Consider the following 23,341-nt stretch of genomic DNA (forward strand, 5'->3'; position numbering starts at 1 on the left):
GAGCTTCTTGGGACTAGGGGCTATAATTTTCTGCATTTTGATATTCCTGGCACTGAGAAATATGCCAGCAAATAGGTCCAGCTCTTTTTCGACCCCTTGGACTGTAGCCCTCCAGCCTCCTCTGTCCGTGGGATTTCCCAGGCAAGAATATGGAGTGGGTTTCCATTGCTTTCTCCAGGGGGTCTTCCCAACCCAGGGATCGAAACTGCGTCCTGCTTGGTGGGTGGCTTCTTTACCACAGAGCCAGGCTTCCCTGTGTTTGTTCTTAACATATCGTAAATTGTTTGAAGGCAGTAATCCAGGACTTTATCTTTGCATCACCAACAGTATCACTCCCATGATTACAATAAATACCTGTTGGTTTAGCTTAAAACACACAAAAAATCTGCTAATAATCCTGCTCTGCCCAAATAATTTTAAATATCAGTATTTCAAGTATGTTTTTAAAATTAAAAAAAATATATTTTCAAAGCAAACATGTTGTTCATTTGTTTATAAGGTCACACAGAATTTATTCAGTATTCTCTCTTAATGAAACATCATTGTCTATTAACACTGTTCCAATAGGCGGTGTGCTAATCTAGTGCGGTTTCAGTCGGATGCACTGAATATATACACTGCCGTGTGTGAAATAGCTAGTGGATAGCTAGTGGGAAGCCACTGCGTACACGGGAGCTGAGCTCCTGCTCTGTGGAGAACTAAGGGTGGGGCGGAGTGGAGGAGGCTGAAAGGGCGGGGCTCTGTATAGCTGGTTCACCTTGTGTAGCAGAAAGTAACACACTGGAGAGCAGTTATACTCCAGTTAAAAAACCAGGAAACAATTAGGCAAGTTTAAAAGCCATCCAAAAAAAAAAAACCCACCTTTTATTTTGAATTAATCTAAAGTGACACTTTGAAATAAGGAAAGTGTAGGAGGAGTTTTAGGTGCCATATCTGAAAGGTAGTCAAGGTCAGTATATATTAACTGGTAATGAATGATGTTGTCTTTGTAGTTAAACTCTGGTGACCATTCATTTCTGCCTGCTTAATTGCTTCTGAAAAAGCTCCTCGTTTTGTATTCATGTGCGGTCAGTTGTTTGGTTTGTAACGGGGGTTATTGCTTGCACACTCGGTGGCTTTTTGTGACCTTTTCTCTGTCTTACTGCAAGCAGCTTAAAATTCTGCTCAAGATAGTCGTTGTTTCTTAACTTCTGTCAGTATTGAAGCATATAAAAGGTAAGAAATACCGTTAAGTAATTATTTTTGTTCTTTGGTTAATGATTTTATAGTCTTTATCAATGAACAAACAGATTCTGATAAAGTAACCTGAACAACAACAACAAAAAAATAAAGTAACCTGAACCATAAACTAATTTGATGGGTTTTATTAATTAAGGATTATAGATTCAAACTCTATTTAATTTCCTCTAACTTGTGAAAATCTGTCTTGGGGGAAGAATGAAAGGCTTCCTGTTCTTTACATAGCTTTTATTCACTTTTCTTTTGATTTTTCTAAATAAGCATATCTTCCATGGTATATTTGAATTTTTTTCAGTGTTAAAAAAGGAAATATTTTTGACTACAGTATACCATCTGTGTTAAAATAAATTCCCCTTACTTGAAGTATTAAATACAGATTAAACTTTCCTTATGCTATATAAAAATGTCATTTTCATCTGTGTATATTTGGAGGATGTTAAAAAAAAATTGCCAGTTGGGAAGCCAAAAGTTGAAAATCAAGAGGCATTTTAGAACAGATACTTACACACATCCTTATAAAATATGCCATTGGAATTCCATTGTCCTGCCAAAGAAACTAGGTATCTGTTTCATAGTTTGCTGTTTAATAATGTCAGTTTTTGTCTAAGCAGTATGTATTTATAGATGTATTTTATACAAAATGAAATTCTAATTTTTGAAAATATGTCAATTTTTAATGGTTCTTTTAAAGTTTTTAATCACTATTTATGGTGAATTGAAAATTAGAGATAACTTACTTGATCCTAAATACCAAACCGAATACCAATAAATAAGAAAGATTTAAATAAATCTAAATAGTAGTTTTTTAGGATTTTTATTAGTTCTACCTTTTAAAAAGATGGTATTTTAATATAAGCATCTTTGCTAATAACATGCATGTACTTTTGTATAGTACTCTATTTCTGCCTGACGTGTACCTGGTGGTGGTTTACTTGTTGCTAAGTCGTGTCTGACTCTAATGAGACCCTGACTGTAGCCCTCTGTCCATGGCATTTCTCAGGCAGGAATACTGGAGTGGGTTGCCATTTCCTTCTCCATGGGATCTTCCCAACCCGGGTATCAAACCTGAGTCTTCTGCCTTGCAGGTAGATTCTTTCATGACTGAATTACCAGGGAAGCCCCAATTTGTGCTTACTATCCACTAAATTATAGAAATTTTTGTTTTAAAATCTCATTTATAAATCTTTTTAAAAACGAATTCGCTCTTGCAATTATTTGATAAATTGAATGCCTATTGCATATGGGTAGTAATAATCAGCCCCAGTGATAGAAAGATGAGAAACCTGTAATATTCTTATTTTCATGTAGATCATAGTATGATGGGAGAGAGACACCTGAACAAATAATTATACTGTGAGAAGTGTTACATTAATCACACGTGCACACGTGATCCCTGGGAGCTGAGAAAAAGGAACACCTGCGTCGCCCTGGGCATGATGGTTGTGCGGAGGGTCAGAGCAGCTTTCACAGAGGAAATGGCTGTGGCGTTTAGTTGCTGGTGGCCCTCCAGGTGGACGAGGGACACAGACACTCAGACTGAGGGACAGCGGCTCTGAAGGCGCGGAGGGGACCGCGAGACATCCAGGGCCGCAGGTGGTAACTTGTGCTGTTTGTGAGGGCGGAAGGCGATCCGAGGCCTTGGATTACCAGGCAGAGGGGTTTGAGTTCTAGCCTGTAGATCAGGGTTGTAAATGTAATGCTTAGTGTTCCAAGTAATGATAGAATTAATATCTAGAATCACTGAGTGTCCTAAAGAATTAGGAGGGCTAAGTGTGGATTGTGGGGCATGCGGAGATGCATGTATAAGGCAGGGGAAATTCAACCAGTTGGTTCATGTGCCAGATTTTTATTGTGTACTATGCAAGGCGCTGTTTCAAGCCCTGAAGAGCTTAGTGGGGGAAGAGAATAGAGTAATTCCTTGCCCAATTGGAACTTAGATTACAAATAAGTCTGTATTATACTGCCACCTGCGCTCTGTCTCTGTAATTTTTGTCTGCAACATGACTGTATAATTTCCTTATATTTTTCTTTTTTCGCCTTCTTTGTGGTTGGCCTAGGCAGCTCTGCCCTATTACCTGTGGAAGAAAGGACCTAAGTTTGTGACATGCCCTCCACGTTATTGTTCTTCCTCCAACCAGTAGTTTGAGGTCCGGGCATTAGTTTTTTTAAAACTGAAATTTCTTTGGAGGTAATTGTAGATTAATATGCAGTCATATGAAATAATCATCCCTTTATATTTGGTCCCATTTCCCCTCTTAGTAAAATTTAGTAAAACTATGACAACCAGCACATTAACATTGACATAATCCATAGATCTTATTCGTATATTCTCCAGTTTTAATTGTGCTCCTTTGCTGTGTGTATATTAAGCTCTGTAGTATTTTGTTACCAGTCTAGGTGCACGTATCCTCCACTGCCACCAAGATCCTGAGCAGTCCCAACACTACTGCTGGTATCCTTGGTATCCCCCTTCCATAACCACGCTTACTCGCTTTTCTACTCCACAGACCCTAAACCCTGGAAACCCCTAATCTGCCCTTTTCCCAAGACTTTTCACTTCAAGAATGTTCTATAAGTGGGGTCATAGAGTATATAACTTTGTCCGGTTGACTTTTTTTGTTCATCACGATCCCTAGAGATTCATCCAAGTTGTTGTCTGTGTCCATAGATTGTTCCTTTTTAATGTGGATGGTATTCCATGGTATGCATTCACCTATTGAAGGATCTCTGTGCCGATTCCAGCTTTTGGCTTTTACAGATAAAGCTGCTGTGAACATTTGGGTCCAGGTTTTTGTGTGAATGTGTGTTTTCATTTCTGTGCATAAATGTTCAGGAGTGCAATGGCTGAATCATAAGGTGTTGAATGTTTAGTTTTATCAGAAACTGGAGTGGCTGTACCATTTCTTGTCTACTGACCAGTAGCAAATGAATGACCCAGTTTTTCTATATCCATACAAGCCTTTGGTCTTGTCATATTTTATTTTAGCCATTCTGATAGTTCTGTCGTGGTATCTCATTGTGGTTTTAACTGCATTTCCCCAATGGCTGGTTTATGTTGAACATCCTTTCATGTGTTCATTTGCCATTTTTATATCCTCTTCTGTGAAGTGTCTGTTGTCTTCTCATTTTCTGGTTGGATTGTTGTTGTTTTTAAATGTTAAATTTTGAGAGATATTATGAATTTTAGGTACTAGTTCTCTGTCAGATGTGGTTTGCAAAATTTTCTCCCAGTCTGTGGCTTGTCTTCACATGTACTTTCACAGGGCAGCCTTTTTACTTTTGATGAGCCCAGTTTATCAATTTTTTCCTTTTTTGAATTGTGTGTTTTGTTGGAAGTCTAAGAACTCTGCCTAGGTTGAGATCCTGAAGATTTTGCTTCTGGTTTCTTTTTTCTAGAAGTTTTGCAGTTTGTTTATGTTTAAGTTTATGATTCTTTTGAATTAATTTTTGTGCATGGTGTTAGGTCAGGGTTCATTTTTTCCATTTTATTTAGCCTATAGTTACCTAATTGCTTCAGTATCATTTATTAAAAAGGCTAATTTTCTTTTGTTGACTTGCTTCTGGACCTTTGTCACAAACAGTTGAACGTGTCTGTGGGTCTGTTTCCGGGTCCTCTCCTCTCTTCTATTGATCTGTTGTCTGTCCTCTGCTGATACCACGCTGTCGTGACTTCTGACTCGTGAAGAACCACATACTCCTCTGAATACTCTTTCAGCCCTGCTTTCTCCTCTTTTGGAACTCAAGATGATACAAATGTTGGGTCATTTTTTTTTTAAGACTTTAGAATATTGCTTATTTTTTGGCTGCATGGCATATGGGATCTTATTCTCCCACCAGAGATTGAACCCTCACCCCCTATGGTGAAGTGTGGAGTCTTAGCCACTGGAATGCTATGGAAGGTCCCCAAATGTTGGGTCTTTGTTACCGTCCCACAGGTCCCCAAGGCTTTATTATTATTATTATTATTTTCTGTTTGTTTTCTCTTTTTGTTTGGATTGATTGAATTCTATTCTTCTATTCTTACATTCACTGTATCCTCTGTTGTCTACTCCTGAGCCCATCTAGTGAGGTTTTTTATTCCCGTTATTGCATTTTTAATTTCTATAATGTCCATATATTAAAAAAATTTCTTCTATTAGATTTCCTATTTTTACAGTTGTTTTAAGGGAATTTATGACTGTTGCTTTGCATTTGTTTTAAGAGAATTTATAACTGATTGTGGAAGCATTTCTTATGGTGTTTGCTTTAAAAATCCTCTTCTGATAATTCCAACATCTGATTCATCTTGATGTTGGTATTAGTTGTTTGTCTTGTTTCAACTGTGATTTTTTTTTTCTTGGTTCTTAATATGACATGTGAGTTTCAACTGAAGCCTCAATGTTTTGTCTATTACGTTAGGAGACTCTGGGGCCTGTTTCAATCTTTTATTTTTACAGGCAGTCCATGACTGTTTAGATTTCACATGCAGTCGTTGACCTGTTCTTGCGGGCTGTGGTTCCAGCGCCGGTTCGGTTTTCGGGATCTGCGTGCTGTTACTTCGGTTTGCTTGATCTGGTGTCCCTAGGGCTCCCGCTGGTCCTTGCTGGTGCAGCTTGAGGGAGTAGGAGACGTTTTTCTTGGGCTGACCTGTTGGCTGGTCAGGGCCGGGGTGAGATCAGGTTTCCGCCCCGTGCCCACCGCTGCCCTGCCGTCTCTGGGCAGGAGGGGAGCACCCCAGACTCGCAGGGAGCAGGGCCTTCCTGGACGGGACCTCCTGCTGCAGCGCAGCCCCCTGGCCAGTTCCGGGCACCTGCTCCAGAGTTTCTGGGGGCAGGAGAGCCTGGGGCCTGCGGGGCGGAGAGGCCTGCGGTGGGCTCTTGCTGTGGCCGGGTCCCTCGTGCTGGTTCTTCCTGCCACGTTCCGTTTCTTCTGGCAGAAAGGGGGATTCTCAGGCCCTGATGGAAGGAGGCTGCCTCCCCTGGCTCTTTATTTTTGGGGAGGCTCACCGTCTATCTCCCTTGCTGATGGTGACTGGCTGGCCTGATGTGGCCAGAGGGAGCCCCGTGGGATCCCGGGGGAGCTGGCCTTCCCCGACGACCTTTTGTCCCCAGACTAGCGGGTGGGCAGCCAGGGATGGACCACCTTCTCCTGTTGGGCGAGGGGAGCCCCGGGCACCCTACCTCTGCGCTGTTCTCCCAGTCCTGGGGCCCAAGGGCTGTACCTCTTTGCCCCAACTTTTCAGAGTTCTTTGATTGTCCCTCTTGCTTTTCCCAGTGTTGACAGTTGTGTCTCGTGGGGCGGACCTGGGGAAGATGGCCTCTGCCATGTTACCTGGATCAGAAGCTGGGTTTTATTTTTGCCTGCTCAGTCGCTCAGTTGTGTTCAAACCTTTGCAGCCTGTACACTGTAGCCCACTGCACTCCTCTGTCCGTGGGATTAGAAGGTCTTACTTTTAATTTTGGCTTACTTGTCATGTGAGCATGGTGATCGAGGGGTGGGGAGGTATTGGCTGGGCCTGAGTTTGGCCTTGTCTGGAGCCCTGAGACACACTCTCTGTCCTGAGAGTCCACTGACCATCCTGCGCTCCTGGGTTTCATTTCATCCACCAGCTCTTCACAGAGCCCTGGAAAATGGCAAGGCAAGGCTGCCCTCCCTGCATTTTCTGAGGTCCTGCCTTGGTCCAGAGAAGCTTCCTTCTTTGATTTCTTGATTTTTCCCTTGGTGGGCCTATTTGGTCTCTGCTGCCTCTTTTCATGTTGGGGTATCCAGTGTGACTTCTCAGGATTTTGTTATTTCTTCCTCCTCAGGATATCTTCTGGAAGTTGGGTAGTTTGGGGCACACTTGCATGCTGCGTAGAGTGCCAGAACTTTCCCCTTTTTCCCCTTTGAAACTGTGTAGTGAAACATGTGGCATGAAGTTGTACTCCTTTACTTGCTGATGGTGTGTTTAAATTTTTGCTTTTTTTCCTTAACAACTTTTTGTTCTTTTTGTTAGTTATTGGTGGTAGGAGCTTCCGAGGTACTTCTTTTACTATGATGACTTTACCTGAAAATTCTAATAATGACTTTCTGCAGTTTTCATCTCTCTCTCTGACATTTGACATTGCTAACAACTTCTTTTTTTAAATCTCAGTGTCTGTAACTGTCAAACCTCTTTTATTCTTCTGCCTACCTAATTTCTACCCTTTGGCTTTCTTCCTCCAGTTCCTCCGCTGACAGATTCTCATGGGCTTTGTCCTTAATGCTCTGCTTTTCTGTCAACATTCAGTCTTAGTTTTATCACTTAAGCACTTGACTCTCAGATTTGTGTCTTTTAGCCTTGATGCTTTACCTAAGCATTTATTTCCTGCTGAAATGAATGTATTTTCTTTAAAGTAGCTCCATATTCTCATTCTTCCACTTCTATTGATATTATCTTCATTTCTTATAAAAGCCTTAAACTTGTCCTGTATCATCTGTCTCTTCCTTAAATCCATTAACCAGGTCAAGCCTCTTTTTTACCTCACATTGACATTGTCAATGATGGATCCTCATTTCTCAAGCTGAAACTGAAACTCCAGTACTTTGGCCACTCGTGTGATGAGTTGATTCATTGGAAAAAACCCTGATACTGGGAGGGATTGGGGGCAGGAGGAGAAGGGGATCACAGAGGTTGAGATGGCTGGATGGCATCACCAACTGGATGCACATGGGTTTGAGTAAACTCCAGGAGTTGGTGATGGACAGGGAGGCCTGGTGTGCTGCGATTCATGGGGTCGCAAAGAGTCGGACATGACTGAGCAACTGAACTGAACTGAACTGATAGCTATAATGACTTATTAATTTTCCTTCTTATGTCTCTTTATATATTTTTGCTCTCATCAATCTATTTTATACCTAGCTTCCATATTAAAATCTATATTTCTCTCTTTTAATTAACTATAACATACATATAGAAAAGTATACAAATCACAGATGCTCAGCTTTATGAAATTTTTCAACCTGAACACACTTGTATAACTAGCACCAGCAAGTTAATCATTTAATCCATCACATTCATGATTTTGTCATTTTGCCTTAACACCAATTAACTAAAGGAGTTTAAGCCTTACTAGTTTCCTGAACTTTAGACTAGCAAGAGATAAATTGGCATGCCACTGTTTGCCACATAGAGCTTGATTTTGGAGACATTTCTTTTTTACTTTCACTTATTTTCTCTATATTGCTTCCTGAAATGCATTTCCTTTTTGATCTTTTATAATCTAGATCATGGTTATTCAAATCTTGGCTCATATCATGCCATTTCTAAGAAACTTTACTGGGTTACTCCAGCTTTCATTAGTTTTTTCTTTTTCTCATCAAACGTTTGTTGTTGTTCAGTCGCTCAGTCGTGTCTGACTCTTCGCCACCCCATGACTGCAGCGCGCCAGACTTCCCTGTCCTTAACTGTCTCCCGCGTTAAGCTCAAACGCGTGTCCATTGAGTCGGTGATGCCATCCAACCATCTCATCCTCTGTCATCCCCTTCTCCTCCTGCCCTCAATCCCTCCCAGCATCAGGGTCTTTTCCAATGAGTCAGCTCTTTGCATCAGGTGCCCAAAGTATTGGAGCTTCAGCTTCAACATCAGTCCTTCCAATGAACACCCAGGACTGATCTCCTTTAGGATGGACTGGTTGGTACCATATATTAAATTAGTTTATATTTGCCCTGACCTAGAATATTGGTGTACATAAGCAAGTCCTTAGAGTGGGCTGGAGTGTTTCTCAGCTGCCAGATTCTGTTTCCATTTTTATTCACCTAAGCTCTTCATCTTTCTTTTGAAGTTCCTAATAATGAGAGAAAAAAATTATTATCAAAGCTTAGACCACAGCTAGATGCATTTAGAAGCAGAAGTGATATTTATTCTAAGTTACAGAATAAGCTGAAACACTGTCTCAGAAATAGTTTCTTAAGAAAGCAAAATGTTTCACCTTTGTTTGTCTGGAAAAAAGTGTTTCTTACTCTTCCATTGAAAGCATGGTATGAGGTAGAGTATATCTTCACTGAGACTTGGTTGAGCTATTTGTAAAGTAACAGAAAAAGTTTCTTTTTTATCAAAAGTTTCTTTTGATACAGTTTATCAGGGTACATTTTTAAAGCGACTGCCTACAAAGTGAAAAGACTGGAATTATCCTGTAAGGTGCCTAGTCACACAGTCGTGTCCGACTCTTTCTGACCCTACGGACTGTAGCCCTCCAGGCTCCTCTCTCCCTGGATTCTCCAGGCAAGAATACTGAACTGGATTGCCATGCCCTCCTCCAGGGGATCTTCCCAACCCGGGGATGGAACCCCTGTCTCCTGCACTGCAAATGGCTCTTTGCTCTCTGAGCCACCAGGGAAGCCCGTGAATACTGAATTGGGCGCCTGTCCCGTCTGCAGGAGATCCCCTCCCAGGAACCGCACCGGGCCTCCTGCACTGCAGGCAGATTCTTTACCAACTGCGCTACCAGGGACGCCCCCGGCATTCTCCTCCTTGATATTAAAGTGGATAAGTCAGTTATTGTATTGACTTATTTATGTTAAGGTCCATTTAGTGTCCTGGTTGCTACTTTGGAAACCTTAATGAAGTATATTTTCCCATCATCTTTCCCTCCTATCCCCCACTTGTTTGATTATAAAACTGAACAGTTTTCAGTTGGGAAAAAATTGAAATTTGGTTCCTATTTGGAAAACTCACAGTTTTATCATCATTTTAAATGTGTATCACTGAGGTTAGAAAGAGAAGTCTCATTTTTCTGATTAGCCTAGAGGATTTCAGCTCAATTAAATTGACTTCTGATATGAGCCAGACCTAAAAATTAAAGATGTGTTTTGTTTCTTTCTTTTAACTGACCCTGAAACATTCACTGCCTGAAATTCTAGGAGGCTGGAGGGGAAAATAAATTCTATCGTATTTCTTGGGATTTATATTAAACAATCAGGAATAGATTTGGGGTAATTTTCTGATAATTGACCTTTGGACTTAGTCACTCAGTCGTGTCTGACTCTTTGTGACCCTACGGACTGTAACCTGCCAGGCCCCTCTGTCCATGGGATTCTCAGGCAAGAATACTGGAGTGGGCTTGCCATGGCCTCCTCCAGGGGATCTTCCCGACCCAGGTCTCCCCCATCGCAGGTGGATTCTTTACCATCTGGCACCAGGGAAGCCCAAGAGTACTGAGTGGGCAGCCTATCTCTTCTCCAGGGGATCTTCCCGACCTAGGAATTGAACCGGGATCTCCTGCATTGCAGATAGATTCTTTACTAGCTGAGCTACCAGGGAAGCCCATTAACTATTCTACATTTCCTAATCAATGGTGGTGTTAACCAAGACTCACACTTTTCAATGGTGATTGCTTCTGTGGGAGAGCATCCTTATGGAGTGTCCTTAAGCCATCAGGGAAGCCCCCACTGACCTTTAGATGATTATAAGTTATGCTCTAATGATTTTTTTAAACAACTTTGAGTTATAACTCACATGCTGAATAATTCACCCATTTAAATTGTACAATTTAGTGGCTTTTATTGTTCATAGAGTTGTGCAGCCATTGCCACAATCAATTTTGGAGCACTCTCCTGACCCCAAAAGGAAATCCATTATCCGTTAGCAGTCACCCTTCATTTCTTCCCACATTTGCCAGCTTTAGTCAAATACTGATCTGATTTATGTCTCTAAAGGTAGATTTTGGACATTTCATATAAGAAGACAGTACCACATGTCAGTCTTTTCTGTCTGACTTCTTCACATAGGATGTTTGCAAGGTTTATCCATGCCCTACCTCGTATCAATTCCTTTTCATTGTCAGATAATGTTTCCTTGTATAGTTATATTAGGTTTCATTTATCCACTTATCAGCTGATGACCATTTGGCAGATATTCATATACAAGTTTTTGTGTGGGCATATGTTTTTATTTCTCTTGAGTATATGCCTAAGAGTAAATTTCTTGGTCATATATGATAACTCTGTATTTAATTTTTGAGGAACTGCCTATTTAAAATTTATACCCCCAATATATGATGGTTCTGATTTCTTCACAGTCTCCAACATTTGATATGATCTGTCTTTTTATTGTAGACATCTTAGTGATGCGATGCCTCGTTGTGGTTCTGATTGGTGTTCCCCTAATGGCCAGTGACACTGGACATCTTCTCATGTGCCTAGTGGGCATCTATAAATTCTGTTTGGAGAAGTGTCTAGTCATATCTGTCTTTTGACCATTTAAATTAGTTTGTCATGTTGTTACTGAGTTTAAGAAATCTTTGTATAATCCATATAGATACTCCTTATCAGATACATAATTTGTAAATATTTTCTCCCGTTCTGTGGCATTATCACTTACTTAATGTTGGCCTTTGAAGTATAGAAGTTTTAAATTTTGATGAAACCAAATTTATATATTTTTATTTTGTTTCTTGTACTTTTGGTGTCATATCTAGAAGCCATTGTCTTAAGCCAAGGTCACAGATTTACTCCTTTATTTTCTTCTGAGAGTTTTACAGTTTTAGCTCTATTCGAATCTGTGATTTCTTTCGAGTTAATTTTTTTGTATATGGTCTAAGGAGGCATCTTGCTGAAGTCTTTTGCGTGTGGAATTCAATCGTCCCAGCATCTGTAGTAGACAAGACTTTTTTTTTTTTTTTCTCCGTCAAATGGATGTGGCTCTGAATTCTGAGTCCTCCAACGTTGTTCTTTTTCTTCATGGTGTATGGTGTTTTGGTTTTTTGTTTGGTCGACTATTCTGGCTCCCTTGCATTTCTAAGTAAATTTTAGGATTAGTTTATCAATTTCTGCAAAAAAAAAGAAAGCTGGCTTAGGTTTTACTATGGATTGAGTTAAATTTGTATATCAAATTGAACAGGATTGCCTCTTTAACAATATTAAGTCTTTTGGATTCATGAACATGAGTCTTTCCATTTATTTAGGTTTTCTTTGCATTTTTCAACAATGTTTTAAAATTTTAAGAGTAAAGTTTTGTGTTTATTTCGCAAAATTTATTCCTAAATATTTTATTCTTTTTGATGCTGTTGTAAATGGAATTGTTTTTAAATTTTATTTTCAGATTGGTCATTGCTAGAGTATGGAAATACAGTTGATATTTGTATATTGAACTTGTACCCTGTAATATTACTGAGCTCATTCATTAGTTTTAATACTTGTAAAATTGTACTTAGGATTTTCTAATACAGTGTCATATCATCTGTAAGTAAATATAGTTTTATTTCTTCCTTCCCAGTTTCAATGGAAATTGTTTCATTTCCTTCATTGTACTGACTAAAACAAGGTTGAATCAAAGTGCTGAGATTGGACATTCTCATTTTGTTCCTGATCTTTGGGGGAAAACATTCAGTTATAGTGATTTTTTTTTTCTACTCCAAAAAAGTGGCCATAACTTTGCTTTGAAGATAAACTTCCTTTCGATTTAAGACTCTTTTCCTTTTGTTTACATACACAGATATGTGCTGACTAGAAGGCTCAGTTGTGCAGTGTGGAGGATAAGACGGTGCCTTACAAACATGGGGTTTGGGAGTGACCTGAAGAACTCACACGAAGCTGTGTTAAAATTGCAAGACTGGGAGTTACGGTTACTGGAGACGGTGAAGAAATTCATGGCCCTGAGGATAAAAAGTGATAAAGAATATGCATCTACTTTACAGAACCTTTGTAATCAAGTTGATAAGGAAACTACTGTCCAAATGAATTATGTCGGCAATGTATCCAAGGTAAGAAGAATAATTTCATCATTTATCGTCTGTAGCATCGTAATTGTCCTTAAAGCAAATAGATCATACTGTTGAATAAGTACACCTAAGTCAGCATTCCAAAGCAGTGGTTCCAGAATCTTCCTGGCTATCAGAATCGCATGGGGAATGTTTCAGAAACTGTAAGATTTGGGTCCATCTCCCAATACTCTGGGTCATTAGGTCTGAAATTTTTGAGCTTCGAAACCTTTTTTTCCCCAGTAGATGTCCAGATTATTCTAATGATTAGTCAGGTTTGAGAACCCTTCTTACAAATTTTATTTTCTTAAGTACCCTACTTCCTTGCGTCCCTTGAGCCCTGCTGTTCTATCCTTTTGGCACAAACTTTCTTTATAACCGACCTTCCCTGAATTCTTCTGAGTGGTTAGTATAGTCACATGGGACGTTTTAACTTGCAGGTGTTCTTTGCTGTCATTGCATTACTAAAATGCTAATATACTGATGATTTAATGACATAAAATTCTTTGAATAAACAATATGGTTTTTTTAACTTAAAGATTATATTATTATTATTCATTTCATAAAATATATAAAATTAAAAATTAAGGGCTATAAAAATAAAGGTCAATATTGTACTGCTCATTATCTTTTGAAGGCATTAAAGATGAAATATTACAAACCTTAATAGTTCTTGGTATAGTTCTTTGCTCTGTTTCCATTGTCTTACTTCACATTTCATTGTATTTATTCAAATTTAAGAAAATTTTATTTTACTTCCAAAAGTTAGAATTAGTGTGTTTCTTGCACTCACGGGTCTTAGGATTTGAGTAAATTGTAGTGGAAACTCTTGTTTCTTATGGGGAATGTGTGTGTGCGGTGTGTGTGATCTGGTAAGGATCTTTGATTTCACTGAGAACTCCTCATGTTAATATCTTTAACTTCCTTTCCTGGGCCAGTGAGGTTCCCTGAAGAGCGTTTCTCTAGTTTCTAGTCTGAAGGTAGGGTTGCCGGATGTGGCGAATTCAAATACAGAATGCCAGTTAGATTGGCATGCAGTGACTGGGGAATGCACAGCCTGTGTGTGCCCAGTCGCTCAGTCGTGTCCGACTCTGCGACCCCGTGGACTGCAGCCCGCCAGGCTCCTCTGTCCGTGGACCCCCCAGGCAAGAACACTGGCGTGGGTAGCCATCTCCTCCTCCAGGGATGCATACACTAAAGACTGCTTTTTAAAACCTGATATTCAGATTTAACTGATGTCCTGTTTTGCTTGACTACTCCGTTATGGGAATATGTAGAGAAAGTAGATTGAGTTCAGAGAGTCATGTTTTAGTTCATCCTCCTGGTTTTGGTAAGCTGCCTGGTGTGTCTGCATCCAGAGGCTCTCTGGTTAATTTTTTCTGCTTGTTTTTGTCTGCTCAGGGGGAGGAATAGTTGCCTGTCTGTGGGCTGAGCAATAGGCCCTAGAATTCTGGCTGGTCCTTGTTTAGCCTGAACCGATCCTCCTGTTTCAGTGCCCACTCCTTTTCCTTCATTTAGCTCTCTCCAGTTCCTGGGCTTTCCTGGAGTTACCTGACCCTGTAGACTGGTCTTTTTTTCTCCCTAACACCCCAGAGTCTTATTGCGATACAATTGACATACATCAGTGTATAGATTTACGGTTTATAGCATGATGGTTTATGTATGTTCTGAAATGATTACTGCAATAGATTGTAACTCTTTGCGACCCCATGGACTGTACGGTCCATGGAATTCTCCAGGCCAGAATACTGGAGTGGGGAGCCTTTCCCTTCTCCAGGGGATCTTCCCAACCCATGGATGGAACCCAGGTCTCTCACATTGCAGGTGGATTCTTTACCAGCTGAGCCACAAGGGAAGCCCCATTAAAAAGGAAAGAAAAAGTTTCTTCTCTGGCTAAGAACTCTCAGAATGGACTCCCTCAGCGGCTCTCCCGTCTCGTGCGTCAGAATGAACCGTGGTCATTGTGCTGTAGCATCCCTAGTGCTTACTGTCTTGTTACTGGAAGTTTGCCCGCTTTGACCATCTCCTCCAGTTCCCCCTCCTGTCACATGGCCTTTTCTTCTTGGCCTCTGCTTTGTAGAACACTTGGGTTTCAGCTTTCCCTGATTCTAATCAGTTACCCCTTACCTGCTTTTTATAGTATTTTCTAACATTTGTATTGGCATGTCTTATCTGTGACTGTTGCCTTTTCTATCTTCTTTGTTTTTGTAACTTTATACTTTAACTGACTATCTTGTATTTCAGGGGATTTTGGAAAGGAGTGGAAAAATAGCCATATGTTTTATTGACTATGTTTAACTGGAATTGTACTCTTTAGGAAAGTAAGGTACTGGAAGGAACAAGACATAGGATTAATGGATAAGAAGATTCAGGATTTGTGAGGTCAGGACAGGAGGAATCATCAAAGTCAGTGTATATTGAAGTGTTAAGTATTTAGGTGAGGGATAGACGGAGACAAATGCTAAGATGATTTAAAAAGGCAGGAGAATATGGGGCATGGAAAAGGGGGCTAGGGAATCATGATAGATTGAGAGGAAGTGGTTTAAGCAGGTAGTGTTGCCTTTCAAAGAGGAAATGTTGAAAGATAACATTTGAACAATGACTGGAAACCCAAAGAAAAACAAGGAGTATGTTAGCTTTTCCTCTTGATGCTGAAAATGCATCATTTATTCTACCTGAAAGTGAAGCTCAGTATATCAGTTTTTTCTTTAGAGCATTGTGTTTTCCTCATGCTATGTCTAAAAAAAAATCTTTGCCTGATCCAAAGGTGTTTTCTCCTGTGGTTGCATATGGACATTTTATACTCTTAAGCTTTTATATTTACATCTGTGATCCATTTTTAGTTACTTTTTGTATGTGGGACAAGTTATAGATTAAAGTCAGTTTTTTTGTTGTTGTTGTTAATGGATATCCATTTATTACATCAACATTTTTAGAAAGGATTAAGCTTTCTTTACTGAATTACCATTTCATTTTGTTGAAAATCAGTTGACCATAATGAGTGAGTCTGTTTCTACACACTTGATCTGTTCCATTCATTTCTTTGTCCACCGTGACACCGGTAGCACTATTTTGATTACTGTCACTTTCTAGTAATCTCAAAGTTAGATAGTGTAATTTCTCTTTGTGCTTTTTTTCCCCAAAATTGTTTTGACTATTTTAGTTCCTGTGCTTTTCCATATGTATTTTAGAACAATTTATCAATTTTTTTAAAAGAGGCTACTGAAATTTTATTGGAATGCATTAAATATATATACAGGTAAATTTCAGGAAAATATATATCTTAACAGTATTGGAGCTTTACAATACACCATACTGTATTAGAGTTTTATATATACACCATAAACATGGTGTATCTTCTTTTTCTGAATAATCTTAGTTTCCAGTGTATAGACCTTTCAGATTTATGTGTATTTCATATTTTTGGATGTTCTTATAAGCAGCATTTTTCCTAGTTTTCCGTTTTCCACTGTTTATTGTTATTATCTATGTCAATCTCATAACGTAAACTTTGCAAAACATACTTATTTGCTCTTTCCTTGTAGATTCCATTGATTTTTCTACATATATGATTATATTATCTGTAAACAAAGAGAATTTTAGTTCTTCTTTTCCAGTTTGGATGCTTTTTATTTATTTTTCTTGCCTTCTAACAATAGTTAAAACCCCCAGTGCAAAATTCAATAGAAGTATTAACAGTAGACATCTATGTCTTGTTCCTGATTTTAGGGGAAAAGCATTGTCTTTCAGTATTAATTACGATGTTAACTTTGATAGATATCTTCTATACGCTTATGAAAATTCCCTTCTATTCCTGCCTAGCTAAGACTTTTTTCATTAACATTGGATTTTTTCAGCTGGTCTGTCTTCTTCTGCTTAGATGATTATGTTGTTTTTTCTTCTCAGTTTGATAATATGTTGAAATGTATTCATCGATTTTCAGGTGTTTGAAACATTTGATGATTGCTAAAAAAAAAGAACAACAAAATGCAACTTGTATTGATACATTAAATCCCACTTCATCTTTTTCTATTATCCCTTTTTTATATCACTGGATTCAATTTGCTAAAAATTAATTCTTGGAGACTTTTTTATATCAGTGTTGCTGAGGGATTTTGATCTAGAGTCCCTTTTCTTTTAATATTGTTTGGTTTTGGTATCAGAGTAATGCTGGCTTCATTATACAAGTTGGGAAGTATTTTCTCTTCTTCAGTTTTCTGAAGAAGTTTATGTAGAATTGGTTTTATTTCTTGCTTAGATGTTTGATAGAATTTACCAGTGAAATAATCTTGGTCTAGAGTTTTCTTCAGGAGAAGGTTTTTAGTGATAAACTTAATTTTTAAAATAGAGAGCTATTCAGATTATCTTTTTCTTCTTGAGTGAACTTTGGTGCCTTTCGGGAATTTGTTCATTTTTTTCTAAGTTGTCCATTAATTTTTAGTGTTGTTTATTATCTTACCTTATTGTCTTTTTCCTATTTGGAGACTCTAGTGGTCTTATCTCTTTCATTACTTACATTGGTAATTTATGTCTTTTTTTCCCCCTGATCAGACTGGCTAGAGATTTCTCAGGTTTACTTACGTTATCTGGGAACCAGTTTTTGATTTCATTCATTGTCTCTATTGATATTCTGTTTTCTATTGCATTGATTTCTGCTCTGAAATCTATTAATTTTTTCCCATTTAATCTGGGCTTCATTTACTCTCTTTCTTCTCCAAATTAATAAAGTAGAAGTTGAGATTAAGACCATGTTCTTCTGTAGCGTTCTCAGTTTTCTCTGAGTACTGTTTTAGCTGCATTTCCAAAAATTCTCTGATGCTTATTTTCATGTTTTTCAGTTCAGAATACATTTTAGTTTCACTTTTGATTTCTCCCTTGACCCATGTAGTCTTTTAAGGTCTATTATCTAATTTCTAAAAAGTTTTTTCTTTTAAGAGCTATTTTTGTTATTGATTTCAAATTTAGCCCATTGTTTCACAGACCTGGTTTTATCTGACTTGGCCCCTTGGATGCGTTTCGTGGCCCAGAGCGTGGTCTGTCTGGTGACTGCTCCTGGGCTCTCTCTGCCCTGCTCTTGTTTGCAGTGTTCTGTGACGGACAGTTAGGTCCAGACGCTTGATGGTCCTTTCTTTACTCATTTCTGTCTTCCTGTCCTATCAGTTATTGAGACGGAGTGTCGAAACCTCTGATTATAATTGTGACTCTGTCTGTTTCTCCCTGCAGTTGGGTCAGTTTTTATTTCATGTCTTTTGAATCTCTGTTACAAAGTACATAGTTATTTAGAGTTATTCCCTTTTTTGACAAATGAATTTTCCCTTCTTCCCTCCCTTCCTTCCCTCCTACCCCTTTTTCTTGTTAGGATAGTTTGTTTGTTTGTTTGTTTGAATTCCAGTAAAACAGGTGCACACTATAAAGTGATCATTACAGTCTCGTTATCACCTGTCACCATGTAATTGACCCCTTCACCCTTTTCACTAACACCCAAACCTTCTTTCCCTTTGACAACCACCAGTCTGTTACTGCAAGTTTTGTTTTCTTTGCTAATTTGTTTTGTTTTTTCAGATTCCATATTGGTCTTTCTCTGACTCACTTCCTTCACTTTGCATAACAGCCCCACAGCCCATCCAAGTTGTCATAAACGGCAGCGTTTCCTTCTTTTTTATGACTGAGAAGTATGCTGTCCTGCATATGTACACATCTCCTTTATCTCTTCATCCCCTGATGGACACTTAGGTGATTTCCATGTCTGACTGTTTTAAACAGTGTTACAGGGAACATAAAGATGCATCTGTCTCTTTTAGTTAGTGTTTTTGTTTACTGTAGATAAATATCCATAAGTGGAATAACTAGATCATATGGTTCTAGTACCATATGAGGTATGTTATTATTTGAAGAACTTTCATATTGTTCTACACAGTGGCTGCACTAAATTACATTCTCATTCACAGTGTATAAGGGTTCCTTTTTCTCTTAAAAATTTCCAGTACTTGTCTTTTTGATAATAGCCATTCTGAGAAATATGTGATGAGATCTCATTGTGGTTTTGATTTACCTTTCCCCACTGGTGGGTGATGATGAGCATCTTTTTATATACCTCTGCCTGCTTGAGAGTTGGATCTTGTTGCCGTTGTTCGGTTGTGTGAATTCTGTACATGCTCTCGATGTGCGCACTGTGTCGGGTGTATGACTTGCAGGTATCTTCTCTCTTCTGCAGGTTGGCTTTTGGTTTGGTTGACGCTGTACTCCTCTGTACTGAGGCTTTTTGATGTAGTCCTGCTTATTTTTGCTTTTGTTGCCATTACCTTTGAATCAGATCCAAAAATATCTCTTAAGAGTGACGAAAAGCAACATAGTGACTGTGTGTTCCTATAGGAGTTTTATGGTTTCTGATCTTACATTCAAGTCTTTAATCCATTTTGAGTTGATTTTTGCGTATGGTATAAGATAGTAATCCAGTTTTATTCTCTTGCACGTGACTGTTGGGTTTTCCCAGTACTATTTATCAAAGAGATTGCCCTTTCCCATTGCATATTCTTGCTTCCTCTGTTGTAAATTCAGTTTAGTTCAGTCGCTGAGTTGTGTTTGACTCTTTGTGACCCTCCCTGTCCATCGCTTCCCTGTACATCACCAACTCCCGGAGCTTACTCAAACTCGTGTCCATCGAGTTGGTGATGCCATCCAACCGTCTCATCCTCTGCCGTCACTTCTCCCGCCTTCAATCTTTCCCAGCATCAGGGTCTTTTCTAATGAGACGGTTCTTCCAATTAGGTGGCCAAAGTATTGGAGTTTCAACTTCAACATCAGTCCTTCCAATGAACATTAAGGACTGATCTCCTTTAGGATGGACTGGTTGGATCTCCTTGCAGTCCAAGAGACTCGCAAGAGTCTTCTCCAACACCACAGTTCAAAAGCAGCAATTCTCTGGCACTCAGCTTTCTTTATATCCAACTCTCACATCCGTACATGACTGCTGGAAAAACCGAAGCCTTGACTAGATGGACCTTTGTTGGCAAAGTAATATCTCTGCTTTTTAATATGCTATCTAGGTTGTCATAATTTTTCTTTTAAGGAACAGGCGTCTTTTAATTTCATGACTGCAGTCACCATCTGCGGTCATTTTGGAGCCCCCCCCAAGTAAAGTCTGTCACTGTTTCCACTGTTTCCCCATCTATTTGCCATGAAGTGATGGGACCAGATGCCATGATCTTAGTTTTCTGAATGTTGAGTTTTAAGCCAACTTTTTCACTCTTCTCTTTCACTTTCATCAAAAGGCTCTTTAGTTCTTCACTTTCTGCCATAAGGGTGGTATCATCTGCATATCTGAGGTTATTGATATTTCTCCCAACAATCTTGTTGTAAATTAGTTGCCCATTTATGAGTGGATTTATTTCTGGGCTCTTTATTCAGTTCCACTGATCTATGTGTCTTACGCCAGCATCATGTTGTTTTCATTAGTATAGTTTGAAATCAGGGAGCATGATATCCACAGCTTTGTTTGTTCATTCCTCCCTTCCTTCCTTCCTCAAGATTGCTTTGGCTCTTTGGGGACTTTGATCCCATATAAATTTTAGAATTATTTATTCTAGTCTGTGCAAAATGCCATTAGAATTTTGATAGAAATTGCTTGATATTATTTCAGGCAATTTATTGAGACTTGTTTTGTGGTTCAGCATGTGGCCTAACCTTGAGAATGCTCCACGTGCCCTTGAGGAGAATGTGTGTTCTGCTGCCTTGCAGTGGAATGTTCTCCATATTTCTCTCAAACGAGCAGGTCTAATGCTTCATTTCAAGCTGTTATTTCCCTCTTGACTTTCTGTGTGGCTATCTATCCATTGACGTAAATGGGGTAGTCTTCAGCAATTATTGCATTGCTATCCAGGTTTCCATTTGGGCCTGTTAATGGTTGCCTTGTACACTTAGGCGTCCCTGTGTTAGGTGTGCACACACTCACAGGTGTTACACCCCTTGTGGAGCTGGCCCTTTGTGTTATATGATGCCCCCCCTTGTCTGCGGCTGTGTCCCTTGTCTCGGAGCCTGCTGTGTCTCATGCTGCCTGTGGCTGCACGAGCTGTCTTTCGTCTCTCTGTGCGTGGAGTCTCTCTGTCCGCCCCGCTGCCTGCAGTCCTTGTGTCCTCAAACCTGAACCAAGGCTCCTCTTGGTAACATATAAGTTACTCTTTTATCTTTTAATTTTTTACAATTAATCCATTCAGCCTACCTGTGTCTTTTAACCGGATAATTTAGTCCAGTTAAATTGAAAGTAAATATTAATAGCTGTGTACGTATGACTTTCTGTTGTCTGTTTTCTGGCTGCTTTTGCAGTTTCTCTCTGTTCCTTTCCTCATCTCTTGCTCGTTTCTCTTGTGGTTTGATGAATTTCTTTAGTGTTCTGTTTAGATTCCATTCTCATCTTTTGTGTATCTACTGTGTGTATATATATATTTTTGTGGTTACCGTGAGGTTTGCATATAATGATCTATATATATAGCAGTCTAGTTGAAGTTGGTAGCAACTTAAATTTGAACACATTCTGAAAACTTGCATTTTTATTCCCCTCAGTCATGTTTTATGCTTTTGATGTCATATTTTCCATCTTTTTTGTGTATCATTTAACTAATTTAGTAGTTTTAATTAATTTTACTACTTTACCTTTTAACCTTCTTACCAGTAGTTGTGGTTAATCTACTACTTTTACCGTGTATTTGCTCTTACCGGTGAGGTTTTTGGTCTCATATGGTTTTCATTGGTTAGTGCCTGTTCTTTTCAGCTTAAAGAAGACCCATTAGCCTTTCTTGTGAGCTGTGTTAAGCGGTGATAAACTCCTTCTCATTGCTGTTTAGTCACCACGTTGTGTCCGACTCTCCGGCAGCTCCGTGGACTGCAGCCTGTCAGGCGCCTCTGTCCACGGGATTTCCTGGGCAAGAGGACTGGAGTGGGCTGCCATTTCCTCCTCCAGGGGACCTTTCTGACTCTTCCCACATCTCCTGCATTGGCGATGAGTTCTTTATCACTGAGCCACCAGGGAAGCCTGATGGAGTTCCTTTAGCTTTTGCTTATTTAGAAGACTTTTTTTTTTAAATGGCTCCTCTTCAATTCTGAATGATAGAGTGTTCTTGGTTCTAGGTTTTCCCCTGTCATCACTTTAAATATGTTGTGTTATTCCCTTTTGACTTGCAGAGTTTCTCCTGGAAAATCAGCAGATGGTCTTGTGGGAGTTCCTGTTTATACAACAAGTTGTTTTTCTCTTGCAGCTTTTAAGATTCTCTCTTTATCTTTACCTTTTTTGATGTTTTGATTTATTGTGCTCAATTACTTGGCACTTTCTTTGCTTCCTGGACCTGAATGTTTTCTTCCCCAGGTTGTGGGAGTTTATGGTCACTATTTTGTCACATAATTTTTCTGCCCCCTTCTCTCTTCTCCTTCTGGGGTCCCTGTGGTTGTTATTCTGCTTGGTGTGGTCTCATAGATCTCCTTATCATCACTTTTTAAATTCTTGTTTCTTTTTGCTGCTTGCCTGGGTGAGTTCAGCTGCCCTTCCAGGTGGCCGTTTTGTATTCTAGTTTATCTCCTCAGCTCTTGAACCTCTCTAGTGTATTTTTCAGTTCAGTTATTGTGTTCTTTGGTTCTGTGGCATCCCTGTAATGTTTTAAAATACTTTCTATCGATCCATTATAGTTCTCACTATGTCCATCCATTCTTCTTTGGAGTTCAGTAAGCATCTCTTTAACTCTGCATCACACAGTTAACTCATATCCGCTATATTAAGGTCTTTCTCTGAGGTTTCATCTTATTCTCTTGGTTGGAATATATTCCTTTTTTTTCTTTTCCTTCTTTTGCTTGACTCTGTAATTGTTTCTCTGTTTTAGGTAGAAAAGCTCCATCTCCCAGTCTTAAAGAAGCAGGCCTTCTGTAAGAGAGGGTCTCAGATCTACACAGCCTGCCCCCCACCCCACCCGCCCAATGTAAACCCCATTGGTTTGTAAAGTGAGATATTTGGGGTCCTTATCTCTCTGGCGCAGGTCCCAACACTTGGGGTGCCCAGTGTGGGGCACAAACCCTTTGATCCTTAAAGAGACTCTGGGCTTGTGAGATGCCTCCTGGCTGTGTGTCACTACACCGGGGGATGTGGTGTTAGAGTCACTACACATCTTGCTGTGGTCTCTTCATCCCTTATTGGGGAGCAGCCCATTCAGCTAGTTTACAGTTCTTTTTACTTGGAATTATTTATTACATGTGTTCTGTGTTGCCAAATTAAGAATTAAATTGAAGAAAGTAGGGAAAACCACTAGAGCATTCAGGTAAGACCTAAATCAAATCCCTTATGATTATACAGTGGAAGTGACAAATAGATTCAAGGGATTAGATCTGATAGACACAGTGCCTGATGAACTATGGACAGAGGTTCG

At 39.3% G+C, this 23,341-nt stretch overlaps 1 protein-coding gene across 2 annotated transcripts in view; it reads left to right on the forward strand.

Moving 5' to 3' along the window:
* The window catches only part of FER (FER tyrosine kinase), a 450,974-nt gene that overhangs the window by 23,428 nt on the left and 404,205 nt on the right, over positions 1-23,341 (forward strand). For both annotated transcript variants that reach the window (XM_065923334.1, XM_065923426.1), the window contains exon 2: positions 12,671-12,938. In XM_065923334.1, the coding sequence (XP_065779406.1) occupies positions 12,732-12,938 (207 nt within the window). In that variant the 5' untranslated portion in view covers positions 12,671-12,731. The remainder of the gene's footprint in view (positions 1-12,670; positions 12,939-23,341) is intronic.

This window comes from Muntiacus reevesi, chromosome 1 (genome assembly GCF_963930625.1).
Source record: "Muntiacus reevesi chromosome 1, mMunRee1.1, whole genome shotgun sequence".
Taxonomy (NCBI): Eukaryota; Metazoa; Chordata; class Mammalia; order Artiodactyla; family Cervidae; genus Muntiacus; species Muntiacus reevesi.